The 20,578-nt window shown below is 34.4% G+C and overlaps 3 protein-coding genes across 4 annotated transcripts in view; 1 reads left to right on the top strand and 2 right to left on the bottom strand.

Moving 5' to 3' along the window:
• ERR (estrogen-related receptor) overlaps positions 1-5,521 on the bottom strand; it is a 35,950-nt gene extending 30,429 nt beyond the window's left edge. Inside the window, exons 1-2 of the mRNA XM_076126438.1 lie at positions 5,206-5,521; positions 4,688-4,788 (exon numbers count right to left, since the gene is read on the bottom strand). The gene's annotated coding sequence lies outside the window, so the exon portion shown is untranslated. The remainder of the gene's footprint in view (positions 1-4,687; positions 4,789-5,205) is intronic.
• A 586-nt stretch (positions 5,522-6,107) lies between these two features.
• On the top strand, positions 6,108-10,610 carry bai (Transmembrane emp24 domain-containing protein bai). 2 transcript variants are annotated; one of them, XM_076126399.1, is made up of 5 exons: positions 6,108-6,441; positions 7,785-7,905; positions 8,104-8,174; positions 9,738-9,864; positions 10,146-10,610. In XM_076126399.1, exons 1-5 carry the CDS (start codon positions 6,265-6,267, stop codon positions 10,304-10,306), a joined length of 657 nt encoding a protein of 218 aa, XP_075982514.1. In that variant the 5' UTR covers positions 6,108-6,264; the 3' UTR covers positions 10,307-10,610. The 2 variants fall into 2 exon arrangements, with proteins under 2 accessions (XP_075982514.1, XP_075982515.1); XM_076126400.1 differs by having other exon boundaries at positions 6,109-6,441; positions 10,169-10,610.
• Positions 10,611-10,891: 281 nt separating this feature from the next.
• Positions 10,892-19,962, bottom strand: ZnT86D (solute carrier family 30 member 7). The gene is made up of 3 exons (XM_076126398.1): positions 19,464-19,962; positions 19,130-19,347; positions 10,892-12,968 (listed from the first exon to the last, which is right to left on the bottom strand). The coding sequence occupies exons 1-3, from the start codon at positions 19,651-19,653 to the stop codon at positions 12,336-12,338; spliced, it is 1,041 nt and encodes a 346-aa protein (XP_075982513.1). The 5' UTR covers positions 19,654-19,962; the 3' UTR covers positions 10,892-12,335.
• Positions 19,963-20,578: the final 616 nt, after the last annotated feature.

The raw sequence follows: 20,578 nt of genomic DNA, 5'->3' as shown, positions 1-20,578 counted from the left end.
GCGATTGGCGCACCGTGTGTGGCCTTGAACTTGACAGTACGTCGCGAGCGACCCACTTTTGCGTCGCGCCCCCGCCGTCCCGCGCCCCCTCCCCGCCGGTCGGCAGTCGCGCGCATTGTCACGGCCGAGCCACCTGAATGAATCTAAGAAGACATAAGGCGCATATTCGCGTGGCGGCGCCATCGAGCACTCTCGTTTTCACTGTGCTCTATTACGTCACGTTGCACGTTACATCGCTGGATTATCTTGGACACGTTCAGCGCGAACGATAGCAGGACAAACTTCTCACGAGTTGAACGCTATGTAAGTACCCTGTTCCGTTATATTTTTCTTGTATCGTTATTTAGCGCTGATTTTGGTGCATTTTTGTGCAGCGTACCTTATCAATTAATTATTATATAAACTAGGTACAATATACCAAGGCCGTCTGGTTTTTTATCAGTGTAATAAATCCGTTTTTCCTGCAGTTCGCAACACACAAAATATTGGACTCAATTCGTGAATACTATACATCACTGTTATTTGGACCCACAAATTTAATAATGGAAAAATCAAATCTTTTCTCAGACCATCATAATTCAGAACTACATGATATTAGCAGTATTGCCTAAAATGTTTCAGTATGGAGGAGTTGAGGGGAGCTGCTCAGACCGACCACTACCTACACCTGCTGATGACAGGAGGCTGTGTCAAAGACACCCTGAAATGGCCACCGGCAACATTGAGGATTTTATTACACCAACAAAACTTCGTCATAAAAATGTAAGTACTTAGTAAAACCATAATCGCTTCTATCATGAACATCGTGTTTTAAGACTTTAAACGAGATCAGAACTTAATCAGATGAACTCATAAAAACGTTATTGTCTTGTGTCATAAAGAACACCCCTAAACAAGTTGCTTTGCTTTGTTGAAAGCACTTACTTTTTGCCAAAATTATTAGAGCCCTGAAAGCTGTTAAGTAATGATGATGCTGTAGAGATGGAGAAATCTTCACATGTGAAGTACGAATCTCCATTCTTCATTGATCAGTCGATGATTTTCCAAAACCTGGTTTACGAACATTTTGCAGTACGAAATTGAAAGACGCTTAGTTTCTTTCTGAAGCCAAGAACTGCCAATTCAAGAGGCTGATCAGGTCACTGATTCATAAGACCAATAAATTCACCTTTTTAAACACATATTATATGTAATTTCCAGGAGAAGATCCAACTCGAGACGTCTACATACTAATCGGGAAAAAGCTTCTATTAAGAAACTCTACTGCTGAATATTACCATCGAAACGATCGAGAACGGACAAGACAATGGAGTAGTTAACTAGAACAACCACCAAGAGGCCATCAATACGATTTGGTAAGCTATTCATATACCAACCCCTAGCAGCTTTGACATACGGCTAGACCACAACACCGTGTTCCGTCGACGCATTAGCTAATGTTAACGACGCTTGTCTAAGAAGCTTGTATTGCTGTGTGACGATGCTTTTACGAAGCGTCGTCGCCACGCAGTGTTGTGGCTTTGCCTTAGTCGTAGGCACGCGACGACTTCACTAGTTATGATTACTCTGTTATAAAAAGTTATCTTTAGAATTGGTGAAGAAGAAAGAATTATTTTAGTTGAACCAATTGGTTTCAATGGAGGATGGTCGCTACGGCATTACCACTACGCTAAGGGATCGTGGCAGTGCGTATGCCTGATTCCTATATGAATTCTGTGTGGTTCATGATGCGATCCTTATTAGATGTGTGTCTGTAAAGATTCCTTTGACGTAAGATATAATTATTTTTATTGCAGAATTTTTTTTTTTTAAGTAGAACTTTACCACTTTAAATCGTGCCGATATCTAGCAAACCTTTCATGGCTTCAACAACCAAGAATTAATGCTTTAAATATTTTTCTTATTTTTAGGACTACAACTATTGAAGTGCAGACGAAAATAGCAGCCAAATATAGCAGAAAGAAAAACTACCCAAGGCCTTACAAAGGTAAACAGCTTTATGTGTATCATAGTACAAAACATAACACTAGTGCAAAGAACGAAGTGACGAGAACATTGACTCAGATTAAGGTCAATCAAACGCACAGTGCACATTGCAGTGCGTTATGCAAAAATATTACATGTTCTCGGCATTTTAATATCAGTTAATCAAGAACTGTAGCGCAATTCTCTACAGTCACTACTTTCGAGAGTTTGACAATTAAAACGTATTGCCAAAATAGTTCTTACGAAACCCGGTAGAGGCGCTAAACAGATTTTTGTGTAAATTTTCTCGATAGCTAGCCGGTCGTCGGTCGTCGATAGTAGTAGAGAATCGAGCCACTTTGAGCCATCAGTATTGCATGTTGGGGATGCATTAATAAATGGATGACGAGATAGGTAGTCCAGAAATTGTAGGAGAGAGAAGTGGAAATAAAGGAATCACGTGTATCTGTTCATTTTAATGGATAATAATCTAGGCATGAGAATAAAGGGTATTAGGACTAAAATACAATAAGGGTTAAAAGCATTTCGCATGGATTACCGATTCTGGTGCTACTCAAAGTATCAATATGTTAATTGTCAAGGTTAATGTCGTTGACATTTCAAGCATAATAATCACAAACTGATCTTAATGATTCGATAGTATATTATTATCTATCGCTTCTAGAATGAGGACCTCTTCCTGAATGCTTTAAGGGTATTATGGTTTAGCTGTTGAAAACAAGAAACGCAATGTATACGCATGAAGAAAGACTTTCGAGGAATATCTATTTGGAATGAGACAATAATAATTAATTAGATTCAGCATTTCAGATACATTGATATATTTGCCTCAACATACTTATATTTTCCACAGTAAAGGTAGCCTTTGTTATTGAGGGATAGGTAGGAATGTAATTGTTTTTAATAAGTAGACGTGACTTGCCTCATTTTCAATCACAGAGAAAAGCTTCGAAAGATTTCAATCCGATTGGGATAAGACAAACATACAAAACATTACGCATTCTTCCCATAAGGGCAGGCAGACACCAGAGAACAGGATACGGATAGGACATATCTTAGATTAAACTACCTTCCTTAACTACTAGCCTGTTTTTTGCTGTAAATCTTTCGACACGGAAGAATCACGTCCACACGTAGGTGTGATTTCTGCTTTGTTTGACTGATCACCCTACGCTTGCAACTGACCGGTTTCAGCTAGTCGTACAGTTATTGTCCACAATGAATTGGATCCGGTGTGATTCGACGGATATCTATTGTAAAATATGACTAACTTATCACGTACTTTTGAATCTGTAAGATGGAAGCATGGCGGAAGAAGTCTCCAGTATCTTCGTATTTTGGTGATAGTTTACTATTACTACTAAGAGGGTTTTTTTGCATATAATATGGTATCTGCCAGTTTATATGAAGTAAAATATGATTATAATATTTTCTTTTACAGAATGTATCGAGTTGCCGATTGACGACTCAAATGATGGTTGGAGGATGGAGTCTTACATTTTTTATACTTCACTCTAGTTATGAAGAAGCGACGAGCTTTGTTTCTATAATAGGGAAGAGAATGCCCATAAACGACTTAAATCCACTAGTGCATCGAAGAACACAAGCCAACGGCCTGGACAGCGTGACAACAACTTCGCAATCCAATCTAACTAATAATATTAAACTTTATCTAACAACACTATCAGCGGTAGTCAAAACAAACCATAATAATTCTTTGTCAAGCTAACACAAAACATTGACTCACGCCATCTAGTTATGGACAGTGATACTAAAAACTGTTCACTCAAAATGGCACTGAATTGAAATACAGCCAAATTGATTATCTGAGTCATTACTGTTGCACAAAATGCACTGATGAGTTGTCAAAGTATGCTAAAGCTATAATATCATTGGAGTACATGGCTATTTGCACTCAGAAAACTTATGTTAAGCAAACTTGAATGAGGTAACACCAGGAATGGTGGCCAATGTGTAGAGGTATTAATGATTTAGTCCTCTTTTCACAGCATATTAAAATTGACAATTATTAATTTACACCTAAATAAAAATCCATGATAAAAGTTGAGACACATCAGAGGGATATCATTTTTGATAATTGTAGTCAGTTTCTACCTTGCAATAAATTAATAGTAATGATTAAATGTCAAAGGTCTAAAATTTCTTGTTCACATTCATGTTAATTTACCTTGACCTAATGATTGCTGATATTAAATCTAAACAAATATCCAAATAAATAACTAAATTTAACCCACTATTGTCCCATTGTTGGGCAAGGGTCTGCTTTCAGATGATGGAGGGAAAAGGCCTAGAGTCTACCACCCTGGGCAAGTGTAGGTTGGGGACTTGTGACTGACTCATGTTTTCCAATACATAAAATATTAATTAAAAATAGTATTTCTATGAAACACACAGTTTCAACCAGAAACCCTACAATCCCATTTAAATCTAATAATAACTACTAATTTATTACCACTTGTTTTACATATTATAATATATAATTATTTAAAATAAATTAATTGTAGAATAACTGCTTATTTACACTTCACAGACAAGTGATTAATTTTTTTTGCTAGAGATTTAAGTTTAGAATAATTTATAAGTAGAGTTGCTTACAAATTTATTTGCAAGTAATAAATGAAATAATCATTACGTACTGAAAATATAACTTGAATAATATTTATTATTATATTTTACTTACCTTAACAAGTTGTAAACACAAGTGGTTGTCTTTCACATATTTCTCCAGAATTAATTAGATCAGTAAACAGGGGTTTATGACGCGACATAGCCTTAAAATCCCTGAAAAAAAAAACAAATGTACAAAAATTATATCATGAATTAATAACATACAATAAATAGAAATCATTGCACAACTTATTTAGAAATGTCATTTATTAATTAGGCTATATGTTTTTTCTGTATTACCACTACTCAAAAAAGGAATTAAATCAGAGTTAAAATCTGAACTAACTTCATATTGTTTAGGGCACAAAATGGTAAAGAAAATAAACTCTGTCAGGTGTTATTATGAGTTGTTTACAGGTTTATAACACTTTCGACAAACACAAAATGTAAAATCTGGATACAATACTAACGACTATAACCATAATAAAACAAAAACCACACTTTATTTCAAAAGTGCACTTACACTTAACTTGAAATCTATACTATTATGTAAACACGTATAGATCATCTAGTAAAATGTCTAATACTTACGATAATTCCTCAATGAACAGTTGCGTAGAAACTGTAATGTGAATTCCAGACGAAGTTATCAATCAGTTTTACTATAAAATCGCCAATTAAAAGTATTTTCTGAAACACTAAAATCTGACGAACTGTCAAAGTGCCAAGGCTACAACTTCGGGATCCGTATGTTTACTAACTATACAAATACTAGCTTCTTATTTTCAAACTATTATAAATTATGTTAAAATCGATATGCAACAGTTAAAGAGAGAATACTGTACAGAAATCTCTAAATTAGGTTATAATGCTGTTATTATCTACTTGCACTTTCGAGAGTAAAATTTGCATTCCATCATTTATTTACCAATTTGTAGCGCTGCATTATGCAGTCGGTCAACTTTCTCACACATTGCCAAAACGCAATATTGCTATTTCATAAGCATGCATCATTATCGGCTTTACCAGGCAATACGAAATGGAACGCGATATTAGTGTTGCCAAACGCCATTAATTCTAAGCAAATCTTCAACAAGAATATCTTTATCAGTGAATTTAATGTTTTGTAGAACTTCTGTACAATTAAAAAACTTTTTATTTTATAGGCTTAATCAAAAATAATCTAGAACCTTTACGTACCTACCTACTAATATTTCTTTATATGTTTACCTTCAAAAAATAATAATTGTTTCATTCTACGCAATACAGAAGTATCCGCCTGTCATATTATTATTTGTTTCAGGTATCAGTTTAAGCATGTTTTCAGATAATTGTGTATGATTTGTAATCGCAAATAATAATATAACAATACTGCGCGTAATAATAGCTGTATAATGTACTATTTAATAAAATAATATATTGATAATAACGCGCTTTAATTTTCCTTTATTTCGTTATGCGTATAGGAACGTGCATTACTGACGTGTTTAATTAGAGTATGGCAACCTCTCCTCAAAAAGCCGACGACGTTTCTCATTTTAGGGCCAACTCATCGGTCTTTTTGACATAGAATATGTTTGTTTTCAGTTCTTTATGTTATGAATTGTGACTTAATTATTGCAAGGTAGATTAAATTTATCAATTAGTAACATGGAGGTGCACTATCTCGTGTTGTTTTTGAGTGTACTATGGCACGGCACGGACGCGATTATGTGGAGCCTAGCGCCGAACACACAGAAGTGTTTGAAGGAAGAACTGCATGCTAACGTGCTTGTGGCTGGAGAATATGAGGTTACAGAAGTAGCTGGACAAAGGGTCGACTATGTCGTAAGTTAAAAATCATTTTTTTGGCAGGTTTCCACCGCCCATTTGTCTCACGGAAATGTAACTGTAAACGCCAAGACTTGTCACACTGCAACTGTATATTTTATCATGCACGATGTTAGTGTGTCGAATCGTTATCAATGTTGCCTTTTGAAACTATGAGTGTATTATCGCATGGGTCAACTATTATAACTATCTACACCCACTATTAAGTCAATAGTTATTAGCCCTTAGAGACTAAAATATGTTCACATCACATGAATGGTTATGATATTGTAGTTGTATTTTCCAAATAGAAACTTACTTACAAATCACAAACCTATAAGAATCAAATCAACTCAAATTTTATGATGATCAAATCACTTTACTAGGTACCTATCTTATCTTTCCAAAATTGAAAGATAATATTGAATTTCACCATGAATTGTTTATCATTGGAATGTTGTTTGAAATGAGATTTATTTGTGAAGTATTTCTATGTTTACTGCTAAAAATGCAAGATGTGAATCAAAGACATATTATTTTTGTTGAATAAATGTTTTGAAAGATTCTCTGAAAGCTACATCTATGTCCCTATAAAGCTTTTTAAAACATATAAGATAGAGGTATTAATTTCAATTAAAATACATTGTTTGAAAATTTCAGTGGGCATGTTCACCATATTGAGTATCAGTGTTTACATAACCATAATAACTATTTAATTACTACTGTAATAGGGCATATGTTATTTTCTATTCTCTTCTAGAAAATATATCCAGTGATCTACAATAGAAATATTGGGTAAAGTTACTTGTAGTAGCTTTCCTACATATAAAAACAAAACAGAGTCATTTAATATATGTTTTAAACTGTAAATATATTACCTACAAGTACAGTGTATTTAATGAAAACTACCTCAACAACTATAAACTTAGGCATATGAAGAACCGATCAATAAAACAAGACAGAACAGCAGCAGTTGTATAAATATACCAAGTCATTTGTTTCATAGGCATGACTAATTGACTGAAATAATGGCTTTCAAGAAAATAACAATTATTCAAATTAATACTAAACATTGGAATTCTCTCAAAGATCAATATTATTTTATATCACTAATTATGTATGTTTGAGGGTTACCATGGCTCTTGGTAACCCTCCTGGATCCCTTAGCCTGAGGCATTTGACTGGCCACACTGCAGTTTTGCACTTGCTATGCCATGCTATGCCATACATGCCATGATTGTTTTTCTAAAAATTTATTGATACATGTGTGAAAATTGATTAAGCAGTGTACTTTGTCCTCTCTCAAAGTACGGAATGGTTTTGATTTCATGTATGAAATATTAATGGGTGTTTTGTTTCAGATTCGTGATTCGAAAGACCACATATTGTCACAGAGAGACTCAATATCTAAAGGAAAGTTCACATTTGTGACTGAAACATATGACACTTTTGAAGTGTGTTTCATATCAAAAGTACCGCATGGTGAGTTCCGTAACAATATATTATGATAAAATGATAGATGACACTAGTTGATTTCTACTAAAAACAATTTTTTATATGTATAACCCTGAAAAAAACCCTGTATTTCATTCATAGCAATTGAATTGTAACTATTATCATGTTGAAGAATTTAACATTATTTAGATGTATAATAATTTATTTATATTTTTCTTTTTCTAGAGCGCCGAGGAGTCAATCAAGATGTGATGCTGGACATCAAAATTGGAATAGAAGCTAAGAATTATGAAGGTGTAAGTATAATTTAAATTATTTAGTGTTCTTCAAGAAAATGAGTAATATTAGCTATTTACTCTTAACTAATTGTATAATTTATTTACTATAGTTAGTTAAACAGTAGAATATATTTCATGTTTTCTAGCTGGCAACATCTTCATTTTTACACCTAGTAATATATTAGGAGAGTATTAAACTTGTGCTTTTTATACTATAGTTTATATATTACTATGCTAATGTATTTTCTTATTATCGGTGACTGCAATGATGAACCACAATCCAGAATAATTGGGTAATAATGTGTGGCTGTTTAATAACAGACTAATAAAGAATTTCAAGCATGTTTGTTATGAACTAACAACAAAATTTTTGATGTGATGTTTGTTAAGGAAGTTTTGACATTCTTGCACTTCACATGATAACACTTAACATGAGCAAACAACTGAAATTGATGGAATAAATAATAGTTAGGCAGGATGACCGTGGCTATAGTTGCCCAGGGTGAAGGGTACATAATGTAAAAGGCTTTTAAATTTATGTCCGTAGGGGATGTAGCATTTGTGTATCAGAAACACTGCCCCTGCTGCTATCATCCAGTTTAAGGCCTAAATGATTTATGAATTATAACACCCTTAGTTCCATAAATACAATATTTTACTTTTACTATTGACATGAACTAAACAACACAACTTAGGTGTTAGAACTTAGGCTAATATTCCTGCTTATATGAATAGTGTTTAAGAAAATTATTTATTCTGTATGCCATTTTAGTAGACTGAGTACAATTCATATTTTTTCATAGTACTTAATAACAAAAAATAATGTAGGTATCTCATAAAAGTTCTATTAGAACATATGCTGCAATATTTGTTTAATGAGCAAAGCATGGACTTGGTATTAACACCTGTACTAACATAAATCCCTCAATGATGAAAGGACACAGAGTTCACAAACCATTTATAATATCAACTAAGGTCAAACATTTACTTATTTCACCTATAGTAATCACAATCAAGCAAGCAAATCTAAAAATATTATACTTAGATTTAATCTATTGCTTTTTTATACTGAATCTTAGAGCATAAAGCTATAATCCACCACACACTAGAAAAAGCATGATTACATATAACACATACAATAACTTGGTGTACCTTGGAGTTAAACCAAAATGTGTAGCAGGTAAATGGTTCAATAGTCAATTATTGACCTCATTATCCTTGTTTTACATTTATCTCTAACAGATCTCGAGTTAGTGTACCCTCTATCACAAAAGCTCTATCAATCTATCTCCTTATTTTTTTTGACCTATGCTCCATACTGAAATCCTGAACTTAGCAATACTGCCTGCAGTATTATAGAAGCTTCCATGATACCTTATTAAAGTGTAAAACTGTAAATATTCCATTCCATCAAATACATTTTATTTTAGCACTACATAAAAGCATTTTGCACTTGCTTTACCTGTGCTGTTTTTCTGAAATATACCAGTAGCAAAACAGTGTTTGAATTTTTTATAACTGGCATTGACTAGTAATACTATTAAGAGTATTTTTATTAAAGTATCACTTGTCCTCTTTTAGATTGGTGAGGCCGCTAAGCTGAAGCCTATGGAACTGGAACTCAAGAGGTTAGAGGACCTGTCTGAAGCCATTGTACAGGACTTCACTCTGATGAGGAAGCGAGAGGAAGAAATGAGGGACACCAATGGTAAATTATATGTTGAAAGTTCACTTAATTTATAAATTCTATGAGTTATGATCACATGCCAATTACCTAGTTTTGCCACAATCAAATTCCAATTATTTTATAAGGAAAATGTAGCTCCAAATTATCTGTCCATGGAATTCCTGTACTTTGGAATGGATAGGATAAATTAAAACTAAATATGTTGTGTATCGTCTAAACTAACAACTTGCAAATAAGATACTAATTCTCCTACATTTCGCTCTAATCAAACTGCTTCACTGATATAAATAATTTGATCATAGTTTCCCTCGTCATTCTGTTTCAGAGTCCACCAACAACCGCGTCTTATTCTTCAGTTTATTCTCCATGGCATGTCTCCTGGGTCTTGCCACGTGGCAGGTCCTCTACCTTCGCCGGTATTTCAAGGCCAAAAAACTTATTGAATAACATCATACAAATTTAAACCGCTGGCAAAGTCGCTTGCGGGCATATAGCCTAATAAGAGCTTCCCAGAGTGTGTGTGAACTCAGTGGTGATCTCTATAGACTTTGTATTAAAAAGTATTCCTTTTTTTCTTTAATAAATTATCTGCTCTAAAGCCACATGATAAATTTTTTTGGTCATTATTTTTATCTATGGTGGCAACACGAAATCCGATCAAAGTAAATGATAAATGTATTCATCACAATCCCGCAGGCTACTTTACCCGTGTTAATAGATCTTATATTACTTTATATTTAAAATAATAAAAGTTTTGGAATACTTAACCCAGATTTATTATTTAAATTATTTTGTTTGTAAATGATTGCGTTCTTGTCTGTTTACGTATGTGAAAAATATATTTAAAATAACTTATTGTTTTATTATACCTTGTACGAATGCAGCATTAAATTACCCTCTAAATTTTAACTATTGAACGCAAAAAGTCCTAAGTGGCTTGACCAACTCAGAAAAAGTTGGTTTCCGAATGGGGTAGATGGAAATGTAATTTGAGGTCCGAAATGTTTGTAGAAAAACCAGTATTGCACAAAAAATAAAAGACAGAAACTTCGGTAACTTAGTTTAATCTCGTATAAATTGATTTAATCGGGTTTTATGGGTTGATACATCTCACTAGATTCAAGAACAATAAAATTATTTGCACCGTACAACAGACTGTACTATAAGGCTGCCTGTCCAGTGAAATGGAGAGATACAGAGTTCTATAAATTTCGACTATAGAATTGCAAAAGAACGAGCTCTCTGCTCTTTATGTAATCAAGATTTTCGGTGGACAGGCAGCTTAAATAAAACTCCAGGAATTAAGACATTTAGTAGATATGGGGAAATTAAAATTATGTACAAAAGTCGAATAAAAATAATACTTTCGCACCAACTCAGTCTGACTATATTTACTTCAGGAAACTGTGTGACCGGTGACGTGTTACCAATGTTGCCATACTTTAAATTACTTCGCAAACCATGTAACATTGCCACGACATACCAACCATCGTGTTTTTTGATAAAACGTGTTATACTAATGAATCAAAACTAAAAACAATTGCCATGTTTAGTTGTTCTAATGAGAAATTAAATGCAACCTTCCTGTACTATAGGTACAATATAAGAACAATGGCGATTTGAATTTCTAAAATTATATTGTCACTCGACATTTATGTATCATATTTATTCATACAATTGCATTATTCTCGCGTTAAATTGTCATTAATGATCAACAAAAGCACAATCTTCTTCAATAAGGCAATACTGTGTACATTCAATTACATAAATAAAAAAGTTATTATAGACGAAGCAAATATAGCTATATACACTTTAGACCACTAAAATCATTTAATGGTTGATTAACTATAAATTTATTATTGTACAAATAGTTTTCTTCTATTAAAATGCAGGATAAAGTCGATTTTAAGATGACTAATCAAACGAGGAAGTACCTAGATTGATTCAATATAATTGGAATGTTACACAAATAAAAAGAAATACAAAGAAAAAATATAATATAAAAAATATACTACACGTAACTATAGTTTATAACATACAATTTATATTAATATACACTAAGCCAAATACTTTTATATTAATTCGAAAGGCAATACTAATGGGGAGTATTTGGGAAGCTCGGCGAAGATGGCGCTAGTGAAATTGAGGATCACATTTTGTTTGAAACTTAGTTTATTTTGTAGCTATATTAATTAGATTGAAGAATTAGAAATTCTATATATTTAAATACAATTCAATTAGAATACAGAAATCTAAACAGCAGCGCCACCAAGCGAGCACGTCCAAAATGTCTGCCATTATATCTAAAATTTGAAGTCTATGGAAATGCGAAGAATAAAATGGAAGAATTCCATCATCACATCAAACCAATAAATCATTCAAAAACTGTAACTTACAATCATTTCCCAGAATTGCACATTACATTTAATTAACTTAATTTCTCCTTATATACAAAAAATGGGGCCACTACGTGGTAATCCTTTGTGATATCATCAGAGAGGGTAGTAGTCGAGTTGTACCGTGAGATGTTTGACGCCCGCTTCCCGGAAGATCCTCGACGTTTGTTCAGTGATGTACCGAGGGTCGACTTCTTTCGCTACTTCTATTTTAAGTGCACCTACATGGACATCACTGCACAGGGTCCAGAAATGCGGTTCGTGGACCGCGTGAACACCGGCGAGGCCTACGACGCGGGTGAACAAGTTAGGCAACGCGCGCTCGAGTGACGTTGGAGTCCGTTGCATCAGTACTCCAGCGGAGTCACGCACTAAAGGTATTACACTAGCGGCTATGAGGAGAGCTATAGCCATGGAGCATATGGGGTCTGCCCTCATCCAGCCGAACGTTCTCATGAGGATGGCTGAGATGATGACTCCGACGGATCCTAGCGTGTCAGCTAGGACGTGAAGGAAGACGCCCCTCATGATGGCGGAGCCGGCGCCGGTGGGAGCCTCGCCGTCTTCGTCGTGCGAGTGTCCGTGATGGTTGTGTGAGTGGCCGTGGCCGCCGTGCGAGTGACCGTGCCCGCCGTGGCCGTGCCCGTGCCCGTGGTGGAACGCGTATATGCCCACCATGTTGACTAGGAACCCGAGTATCGATACCAGCAGGAGACGTTCATGTTTTACCTGGAAATTGATAAAAGTGCCTTAATCAGTTTCGTAAACGAAAGAGTATTTTTTGGAAAGTAAAATATTTTCTAATTAGGTAGGTAATTTACAACACAGTCTGGGAAGATAAATATAATTTTCAATAGATAACATTTTTTATTTAATATGAATTGTTTCCCGGGTAACTTTACATTGGTAACGATGGACTACACAATCAACAACATTAATTTTCGTTACGTTAAGATTTCAGAATTAATTACAACCTTATCGGATTAGGCCAGGAAGGTAATAAGTACATAATCGTTTATGAGGTTTCACTGGCAACCAATTTGTAAATTTCGATTAGGTTTAATCTCCAAATGCCCCTTTTTTAAAACAAAAGGTTTTCTCAGATTGGAAATAATATAAACGGAAAACAATAGCAGTAATAAATAATGATGATTGTTCATTATACAGTTTCTACCGCTACTGACCTTGTATCAGTTAACTAACTTTGTAAGCGAAATCATGAGTAAACCATTAATTTCGAGTTCAATATCAAACAATAATTGCTTTAGAAAGCGACTTTTTTCATATTACTACATGTCTACGCAATGAGTGAAATGTGTTCAGAATCAGGTAAATAAATTCTTAGTACCTATGTCTTTTTTATGACGCTTAAGAAATGTATCTCCGGAGCTACTAGATTAAAATTTCGTATAGTATCGTGCAGGGTACTGAATAGGAGGTAATCTAGAACGTTTTAAACGTCTCCAGAATACCCGAATTCTAGAGAAAGTGATTTTAAGTATTTTTCACGGTCAAACTTAAAATATTTCAAATCGTTTTAGGCGTTAGCTCTAGTTAGTATTCTACCTGAGAAAAATGATAAATTCCTATTTATCCATAGTCATATGAAGGTAGGTACTAAGACCAAAATATAGCTGGATGTTTCTTCCAACAATTTAATGTTATACAAAATCAAAGGCTGTAAAATTGCCCAATACGATTTATAACGAAAAAAGCCGACAGACACGCTTTCAATAAACGTAATCAGCCACACAGATAACATAGCAATATTACACTGAACATTGATAATAACATAGACACATACACGTGCTAATGAAGATAGCTTAACGCTTATCGCCAACGTGGGGTGGTAGACACGTGATTAAACAATTCATACTTAATAATAACTTTAACATACGCTCTTTTATGCTACTTTATTATGAAGAAATGCTTTCTCAGTTAAAAGAAATATGTTTGCCTACTAAATACTGGTACCTAAGTGCTTGATCAGAATTCGCCTCCGTATTTTGCCCAGCAAGTGCCAGCAACGAGACGCTCGAAATGGCTCAGAAAACTATCCGATTCTAAATAGGTACTTCCAACCATTTTAGGTTTTAATTGTGGATTAAACTATGAGGTAACTTTTAGTAACTGTTTTTTCAAATAAACTGTAAAAAATCTCTGCAGAACCATACGTTTTCAGAATAAAGTATATCGAGGGATTACACTAATTGCTCCTACCGAAATGACCAAGACACGTGCTACATACATTAGAAAAATAATTCACACTACTTGAAAAATACTGATTTATTACCAGCATATTTTAAACGGACAGTCTTATTATTCATCCTAAACAATGCATCAGTCGTTAGTTCGTTACAACATGTCCTTCATAAACCGGTTGCACGCAACGCCAGCCAAATTTTCTAAAGAATTGACGAACCCTACATGATGAGCGAACTCCTTTTATTGAAATACCGTTACGTGATAGCCATTATTATAAGACTGGTGTACGCTGTTGCTATGCAAGGTGGTAGGCATTTGAGGGGCGAATTAGGCGCTAAAAAGATTGTGAGTTACAATGGCTAATTAATGCTATTAATATCTTATAATATATGGATGTTTCAAAGTAGAGTAGTCCCTGCAGGCTTGATGTGTGTAAACAAAGATTTTGGTCTACCGCTTAGAGTTATTAGCAAGGATCCAGATTAGGGGACTCAAACGAATAGGGAGAAATAGAAAGAAGAAGAGTGTCCTTATTACTTTTCACGATGTATTAGCATGTGACTTCTGATCCCTTATTGCGATGGGAGGTCAAAGAATTTGACTCGAGAGAGGGCTAGAGCTAAACCTGCTATAGTACATGATTGTTTTATACGGATTTTAAATATAGGTACAATGTAAATTAAATACTGGCATTATTCGCTCGGTAAATGGTAATTATCTAACCCGCATTCAACTAGCTAACTGTGCGTCACATCCACAACCTCCCGAGCTAATATTTACAGTAGAAAAAACTCCAATCAAACAGGAAAAAAGCTTTGAAATGCTGACCAATTCAAAGTACTGCCAGGGGGGTTCCACTCCGCAGAGTAGGTATGATCGGCCGCCGGGCCGCATATGCGGCCTATCTCAGTAGGTTGCCACTTGGCGCGCTCGCTGACCGCGTCGCGCGATTTAGTGCTAGCTACACTTATCTATTTTCTGTTTAAATAAAAAAAAATGTCAACTAAACAACAAAAATCCCGTAAAAAAGCTAAAAGATACTGTAGTGTTTATGTGTGAACAAAGACAATACGTAATCGAAAATATCATAATAATATAATAAATATATAAATATCATTTTTTAATATCGTCGGCGCAATCCACGGAATACCTATTAAAAAAGTGGCGGCGGCCAATCGTTCGTTCTATTCGCTTCTTTGATTTTACCTATAGTAAAGTTATGTTGCGTGTTAGTAAAGCTACCTATATTTATTTAATGGCCAGACAGCAATACAATTATAATTTTATTTTATAATGGTTAATGGGTTTTTCAGACACTATTAGGAACAGATTAACATGTTTTGAAGTATTGTATTTGCATAGGTACACACTGTTCTCTTTATTGATTTATTTTAATATTTATATCGACTAGTGATAACCCTGTGTTCCGGCGGTGAAACCGGAGACGCGCGGCGATACCCAATGGACTATGAACGCTCGCGCAGCGCGATAAGTTTCAATTTCGTGTGGCAGTCGTTAGTGTAGGTAATTTTTTATGCCTAAACTTCACTTTTGTTCGGAAGTGGACCTTCTGTACGGTAGTACTATTACTTATTCTGTGGTACTGCATTCGCCCATCAGTTTAGCGTTTCATTCGGTTATATTGCAATAATAAAACCGGTTTATTTTCAGTGTCAGTTATCGTCTCATCGTATAACTCATTATTTCGTGCATGATCCTTTGGCAAGGTTTTAACTTTGGCTTTTATCGATATTATTGGATATACGAGTTTAGTATTAACTAGGTATTCTATTGAAAGGCGTGGCTGCTAGTTTCTTGCCAGCTGCTCTTATAATAGTACGACTCTCCAGCGCTACAGCTTCAAAACTTTCAGAGAAATATTTGATCTACTATAAATAATATGATTTATCTCGGTGATATTTGGAAACCTTTTTATATACGAAGCAGTAAAAAATACATTATTTTTAGCACCTCTCACTCTCACTCATAAGTGCTTCACTGCTAAGGCCTCCCTAGAGGCTGAGCCGTGCCGAAAGTTAGCAAAAGAATTCTATGGCATTGAGGTCTAAATCGAAATCACTAAATGTGTAAAACAGATGTTTTTGGCAAACACTTAATGATGAATATAAATTATTCCAAGTAACTTTAAACACAGCGCGCAGCTGTTAAAATGCCATGCGAATGAGTATCGTTTCGTGGTAAGATGCGTGCGGCGTGCGTGAGTGCAATCGTACGATAAAAAAGTTTTTACTACAGCTGTTATCAATCAACAGTAACGTGAATCCATTCGCATTTAATTGGCGGGAATATCCCAATTTCACGGGACTTTCCCGTTCATTACGTAGACAACTTTACTTGTCATCATCGTTTCAGAGAGGGCCTGATATATCAAACTATGTTTAACAACTTATTACACAAAATATTTGTTTTGGGCGAGGGGGGAGATAATGGGAAGGAGGTAAGTGGCGCAAGCTCTGATGTGATTCGAGCTGCAATGCTACCACTGCCTTGGATACTACTAGTGGTCTGCATCGCAGTTTTGCTAAGAAAGCAAGACGCTAAGAAGACTTCAAAATACAACAACCTAGTGTTGTTGTATTTCTTGTGATTTTTACCAAAGATTTAACTATAAATAAATCTTTGAAACTCATATTCTTATAATACATTTTGTAACACGCACAATAACACGTACTTTTATATCTCATTTAACACATACAATTGAGCGGACTTCACCACTTGCCGATGCCGCAACTCCACGCTTATTAAGTTGACAATAAAGTAAAATACGTGCCTCAGAACCAAGTCTTTGGCAATGAAATTTCAACATTATCACAAGGCGATGGTGTTGAAAATCGTTTGGTCAATCGTGCGGTGAAAGTTAGTTATTATAGTGTATGTATAGCACAAATGATAATATTTAAATTGGATTGGTTAGGTCTGATTGTAGATTACGATAGACAAGTAAAAACTAACACTTCATCTAGGTAACTTCCCTTATTACTTTAGATTGAACCAATCCTTTGTAAAATTATATCACACTACTTTAAAAAAAATATGATAGGGTTCACATAGATACATCAAGATAGATTATGCATGAAGCCTCCTAAATGTCTCATGTATAAAACTTTAGTAGCCGATATTCAGTTTTACCAGACCAGTCAACTGTGCAAGACTTTGTTTTGTAGCATTCATTTGGTGCACAATCTATTCCACCATTTAATGGTCCTGTGAGATAGAGACTGAGAGGCAAGATTCGAGTTTGATGACTTTATATGCTCTCCTACAGATGCCTACAGCCTTAGCAGAGTGTAATGACATATTGGTCTAAAGATGAAAGCTTTACAGCAGCAGAAATTGCCATAGAAATAATTGCCAGCTCATAAATCTAGTAAGTAGTTGAAAACTGCACATAATTGTATTAATGTTACTTAATTGTTTAACACAAGTCAATGAGACCATCAAGATGATTAGTAATGCTGATAAATAGACATTTGCACTAGTTTTTAAACCTTATTGCTATGTTAATAAGCTTGTATATGGTGTGCACCTGTTTATATATTATCAGCTAGTAAAATTTTACTGTGAAGGAAACTTGAGATTTCTTTAAACTGTTCTAGGAGTGCAAGTACCCAACCAGCATTAGGTTAGGAGACAAAGACTTACCTAACCAATCTCTCATTTCTGGATGAGATTTTTTGCCCAGGGAAGGTATTTAAATGATTTTAGACTACATTTTTGTGAACAAATTCCCAGGGCCATAGATACAGGAAGTTTATTCTGGGCGCATTAATCCAATCCGTAGTTTTTGTGTGAAAGAGTAGTTAACAAACATGGATGAAACTTTTGCATTTACAATATTAGTAGAAATAGAAATAATTATATAAAGGAAACAAATAATCATGGTGAACATCTAAGAAATATTAAACTAATCTATGTGCCATGTAATATATCAATGCCTTGTGATATATAAAGCCTAATAAAATTAGCACCCATAAATTATTTCTTTATCATACAAAACAAGCACAAGGGCAGAATTCATTGTTATAACCTTTTACAAGTGGGTAATCCATAGTAAGCATTTTAGCAGATTTTAAAACAACCATAACCAATGAAAAAGTTTTCTTATACCTTCTAAAAAGCTTCCACCAAACATAAACATCTCACAGATTAAAATGAATCTCGAATTAATACTAGTAATACTAGTGTTAAATTTATCAAAATCTATTGTTTTTTTTGTGTAAATAATAACAAACATATACCCTTAAATCTTCACAACTGTTGTTTACAAAAGTAGACTAGGAAAGGGTGGAATGATTCTCAGAGTACAACAGCTATTTCAAGATAAGCTTCTTCAGAACTTAGAAGGCAGTATGAAAAATGTAATATCTTATCTACATAACTTAGATAAGTAAAATGAGATTAAGTAGTACTTTGTATTAACTTCCTATCAAATAATTATCTGTAAAGATAATGTTGATTACATAAGTTACAACATATTGCAATGAATGTGTAGAAACCTTAATTTGGTTAATTCAATTAATAAACTAATTGGTTGATAAGGATCACATGTTGTAGATAAACAGTATGAAACCTATTCCTGGAGTGTATGAAGGAGCTTATGACATTATCATTGATAGAATGAAATCTTGTAAATATAATGTAAAAAAGCGTGAAATAGTATTTACCTCTGGTGGCTCTATTGCTCTTTCCACAGCCTCGCTCATGATGAAAAATGCAATAAATAACAGGAACAACCCATTGACAAATCCAGCCAGCACTTCAGCTCTTGCGTAGCCGTAAGTGAATCGTTCGTTCGCGCGCCATTTCGACACTAGGGACGCAGCCAGACCAGCCACCAGCCCCGTACAATCAAAGAACATATGGAATGCATCCGAAATTAGACCTACGGGCAATTAAAGTAATTTAGTACAGGTTCCTCAACAGCATATCAATTATAAGCTACTAAGGAAAATAGCAATAAAAAAGATTCTTGAGACCATCTCATCTCAATTTACTCACCTAAACTATTTGTCCATACACCGTAAAACAATTCAACAAAGGCAAAGGACAAGTTGAGTATCAGGAACAAGAACAAATTCCTAGAATTCTTATCAGAATAAATTAGTCTTAGCCAGTTTGCAAACTTTTCGCGTATTCCACCCAAAGGGCCGCGGTGAATCCTAGTGTCCTTTTGCGTAAGCGGCAACATAGTACCTTCTGTTTTTTCTTAGTGTCGAACTCACGTCATTTCAGTTTTAATTCACTTAAATATCACAAAAACCGAACATAAGTAACATAGCTGCATACGTGTACTTGACAAGCGGTTCTAACCTCGCACAATATGAACTTAAGTGTACGAGATTTTATAGAACAATAACTGTATTCGATACACCTCAGCGCCTAGTACCGCACCCTATTCCATTTATATAAACTTTAACTATGATTTTTATAAAAACACTATAAACTTTACATCGTGCGACAACTCAACTTGTCGTAAGCGAACTGTCAAAAAATATTTAATGTGACCAATGGGAAATCTAATGATTACGACACGCGACAGGAATGTGATTTAATTTAATTTACCTACGATAAGAGATCACATCAATGTAATAAGAATTAATAACTTAATTTATATACCCTGTTAATTCGTAATTATAATAAATTCCTACTTTAACACTTCGTATGTATATAGCAGGAAAAGGACTAAAGTAAACAAGTATTCTAAACCGTATATCTACTTTTATTTCTTAAATTAGTGAATTGTTCAACAATCAGTTTCACAATAGTTATGTATTAAACTTGTAAAAGTGAATATGCTTGCTTCATGTTTATTATTCAAAGAAATATAAATATTTGTTTTGTCTATGTACAAAAGTTTCATAAATCGAGAACACTGAACTAGCCACTATTGGCTCAATTTGACATGTGCTTCATAACAGCCAATGAAAACAGGGTATAGGCATCAGTGATTTGTAAATGAAAGAGCACTTTTTGATGAGTCATAGACTTTCAATTGACACTCGTTTCCGGAAAAGTTTTGCATAAAATCTATGAACATTAGTTTACATTGTTTATGTTCTAGAAATATGCATTTCTGAATAAGTAAAAATAAAATTCGCCATGTAATCGTATTG

This window comes from Anticarsia gemmatalis, chromosome 19 (assembly GCF_050436995.1).
Source record: "Anticarsia gemmatalis isolate Benzon Research Colony breed Stoneville strain chromosome 19, ilAntGemm2 primary, whole genome shotgun sequence".
Taxonomy (NCBI): Eukaryota; Metazoa; Arthropoda; class Insecta; order Lepidoptera; family Erebidae; genus Anticarsia; species Anticarsia gemmatalis.
The sequence above is the reverse complement of the archived record's forward strand: the minus strand, read 5'-3'. Positions and strand labels throughout refer to the sequence as shown.

Bases quoted from the DNA above. Each gene is read 5' to 3' on its own strand.
- ZnT86D (XM_076126398.1), bottom strand. From the start codon at position 19,653: ATGTTGCCGCTTACGCAAAAGGACACTAGGATTCACCGCGGCCCTTTG. The intron at 19,348-19,463 runs GTGAGTAAATTG...AATTGCCCGTAG, and splicing joins TGTATGGACAAATAGTTTAG to GTCTAATTTCGGATGCATTC. The intron at 12,969-19,129 runs GTAAATACTATT...ATCAATTTCCAG, and splicing joins GAGCAATAGAGCCACCAGAG to GTAAAACATGAACGTCTCCT.
- bai (XM_076126399.1), top strand. From the start codon at position 6,265: ATGGAGGTGCACTATCTCGTGTTGTTTTTGAGTGTACTATGGCACGGC. The intron at 6,442-7,784 runs GTAAGTTAAAAA...GTTTTGTTTCAG, and splicing joins GACAAAGGGTCGACTATGTC to ATTCGTGATTCGAAAGACCA. The intron at 8,175-9,737 runs GTAAGTATAATT...GTCCTCTTTTAG, and splicing joins AAGCTAAGAATTATGAAGGT to ATTGGTGAGGCCGCTAAGCT.